Source organism: Sander vitreus, chromosome 16 (assembly GCF_031162955.1).
Source record: "Sander vitreus isolate 19-12246 chromosome 16, sanVit1, whole genome shotgun sequence".
NCBI lineage: Eukaryota > Metazoa > Chordata > Actinopteri > Perciformes > Percidae > Sander > Sander vitreus.
This window is the reverse complement of record NC_135870.1, coordinates 28650534-28653733: the sequence shown is the minus strand read 5'-3', so window position 1 is coordinate 28653733 and position 3200 is coordinate 28650534. Positions and strand designations below refer to the sequence as shown.

The 3200-nt window shown below is 46.9% G+C and overlaps 1 protein-coding gene across 1 annotated transcript; it reads right to left on the bottom strand.

Moving 5' to 3' along the window:
• Nucleotides 1-378: 378 nt before the first annotated feature.
• Nucleotides 379-1727, bottom strand: june (JunE proto-oncogene, AP-1 transcription factor subunit). The gene has a single exon (XM_078272268.1). It carries the CDS (start codon nucleotides 1721-1723, stop codon nucleotides 680-682), a length of 1044 nt encoding a protein of 347 aa, XP_078128394.1. The 5' UTR covers nucleotides 1724-1727; the 3' UTR covers nucleotides 379-679.
• Between the last annotated feature and the right edge of the window lie 1473 nt (nucleotides 1728-3200).

Here is a 3200-nt window from a genome sequence, read left to right as displayed (position 1 = left end):
AAATTTCTCTGATTATTGTAAATTATGACAAGAAAATGGCCATTTCAGTTCTCACTCTGTAACTAAAAGTAATCTGATTATTTCCACAATAATTTCGATTTGAGTATTTTGATTACCTTTTATAAGCAATCTCCTCAACTCTGTTTTAAATAATAAAAGACCAACTTCACACTGTAAAAAATTATTTTAACAGGTTAGTTATTCAAACAATGTTTTTACTGTAACTTAGAATAAAATCAGTGGAGGGAAATTGTTTCCATTGTTTCCAGTACAGTTTATTTACTGAGATGACATCTGAAAATAAAAATTGGAAATCCGTCAGTAAATGTAGTTCACCTGTCAATTAAATGAGCCTGTTCACATACACAGTCTCTTCAAATGAAATTAGCCCCCATCTCCTCTTAAAAAATTCAACGTCAGAACTTAGCTAATGTGCTTCTGTCTCCGCTCTCTCCTCTAAGCCCCACCCCCCTCTGGCTGGGTGATTGACAGCGGTTTACGGGGCTACATAAATCCCGTTAAACGTCCATCTGTCCTGTTGAGGCGTCGTTGACGTCTCGCTCTCTGCCTCGCTCTGACCGAGAGTTCGAGCAAAACGACAAAATGGTCAAAGTAAACCCTCGGCCTCTCGACCTATCGGCTTATTTTCCCACGCACATTCTCCTGGTGTCCCGCCTCCTCAGCAGCTGGAGTCCTCGCTGCCGGTGCCTCCCCCTCCTCCTCCAGACTTTGCAGTGGCCGCGCCAACAGCGATTTGGCAGCCGTTGGTGACGTGACTCATGACCTTCTGTTTTAGCTGCGCAACCTGCTCCCTCAGCATGGCGGCGGTGGAGGCCAGGTCCGAGTTCTGGTTCTTAAGAACCTTCACCTTCTCCTCCAGCCGCGAGATCCGCTCCAGCTTCCGCTTGCGGCACTTGGACGCGGCGATACGGTTGCGGAGCTTCTTGCGTTCTGCTTTGATCCGTTCCTGTGTCTCCAGGTCTATCGGGGAGAGGGAGGGCGGGGATGTGGGGTCGCCTGGCGGTTGAGGCACCTCAGGGACAGTCTGAGGGGCGTCCATGCCTCGGGCGTGGTGGTGAGGGGCTCCACCACCACCATGGCCTGAGGCGCTACCGTACGCCATCTGCCCCACAGGGTACGTCACCTGGCCTGGGTTGTAGCTGCTGAGATTGGTGTAGACTGGCATGTCTCCGCTGGACATCAGGTTCCTCTGGTAGGATGTCTGCAGGGAGGCGGCGGAGGACGAGGACGGGGACATGGAGCCGCCTCCCACCAGCTGGTTCTGCTTGTGAAGGTCGGCGAGCGCTTTGACAAAGCCATCAGCAAATCCTTCTTGCTCGTTGGTGGCCTGGTTGCGGTACATGAAGGGATTGTTGGAGTTCGACACGGGACAGGTGGTGACCAGTCCCTGGTTGGACTGGATGATCAGGTGCTCCAGGTCAGGGGACGCCAGCTTCAGCAGATTCATGTCCGACGATGGCGCCGCTGATGTCATCAAGGAGCTGTTGCCGGCGAGCCCCAGGTTGTGGTGGTTTCCGCCCCTGGCTCCTGCTGCACCACCGCCTGGGAAGTGATGACTGCCCACCATTGACATGACCTTCTTATTCATCAGCATCTTGCTTCCCGGGTAACGCTCGTATTCTGCGATCTGGCTGAAGCCGGGGACGACTTCAGCCAAGCGGGAGTCATCGTGGTAGAAAGGAGTCTCCATCTTGGCTGTCATTGACAAAAAGGCGTCTCAGAGGAAATCTTCATAATCAGATTAACCTGAATATCAGAGGGGATTGAAACGTTCCCCTGACGTCGGCGACTGGAGGATGAAGGCAGGACGTAGAGAAGTAGAGACGAAGAGAAGAAGAACGAGGAGGCGAGTGCCGGCAGGAAAAGAAACAGACACTTCTGTAAGAAGAAGAGGAGAATGAAGATTACTGAGGTGTAAACTGGGAGGTGGTGCTGACACTATTGATGCTACTGATGTGTGTGTGTGTGTGTGTGTGTGTGTGTTCTTGTTTAACTATATTCGTGGGGTCCAAAAACCAGGAGTCCAGTATACTTGTGGGGTCTGGACAGCTTTGTGGGGCCAAAATGCTGGACCCCACAACTTTAAAGGGCTGTATGAGGGTTAAGACTTGGTTTTAGGATTAGGGTTAGAATTAGGTTATGGTTAGGGTGAGGGTAAGGGTTAAGGTTAGGCATTTAGTTGTGATGGTTAAGGTTAGGGTAAGGGTTAAGGTTAGGCATTTAGTTGTGATGGTTAAGGTTAGGGTAAGGGGCTAGGGAATGCATTGTGTCAATGACAGGTCCCCACAAAGATAGTGAAACGCACTGTTACACTGTTGTGTAATGTGTGTGTGTTATTTACAGAGATGAGATTGAAGACATATATTCAGCTCTGATTGGACAAAAAAAGCCCAACTGTATAATACTGTTAGTTCCACTGTTCGATCAGATGAAGATGAGATGGGAGAATTACATTAACTGAAGGGGATGAAAACTGTCAGATGTGTTTGATATTCAGGAAAAAGCCATTAGGTGCACCTTGAGTACTACTATTCACAAGGTCAGGAATGAACTTTCACGCTCAAGGATCTTTATGCATTAACCCTACGGGGCCCAACGATGTTGATAAGACATCAAATTATACTTTTTATGACGTATTCAATATCTCCAGATTGATGCAGTGTCGAGACTTACATTTTTTTTGCATCCGGGAACTAAGATCTGCCGCATTTCAACAAGATTGCTCTTGCAATTGAAGGCCTTTCAGAAGATATGTAATTCAAATTGAACTGCAATTGGTACAATGTGTATTTTTGGAGCATTTGTACAATAAATCCACAATGATGAAATCATTCATTATATTATATATTACCTACATCACTTCATGGGAGAATCATACTCTCTTCTTTTTGCCTTAAAACTGATAGCTTCTCCATTCCAAAGAGTTTTCAAAACTTTGTACAATAAATTCAAAATGATAAATAAAAAGCTATGTTTATCTTTTCGGCATGAAAACATATCAATTTGTTTTGCTTCACCATTTTGACTCCCAGAATGCAGCGGAGTGAGTGTGTCAGCCAATCAGAGGCGGTCTTCCTGATTATAGTCTGGATTGACGACAGTTCATTTACTGGATAATCGTCGGAAGATCCGGCCGGGTGTCCCTTGGCTTGCAAAACTCTGTTCGTTTTGGGGAAACA

Excerpts from the sequence above, each read along its gene's own strand:
- june (XM_078272268.1), bottom strand. The coding sequence starts at position 1,723 with ATGACAGCCAAGATGGAGACTCCTTTCTACCACGATGACTCCCGCTTG.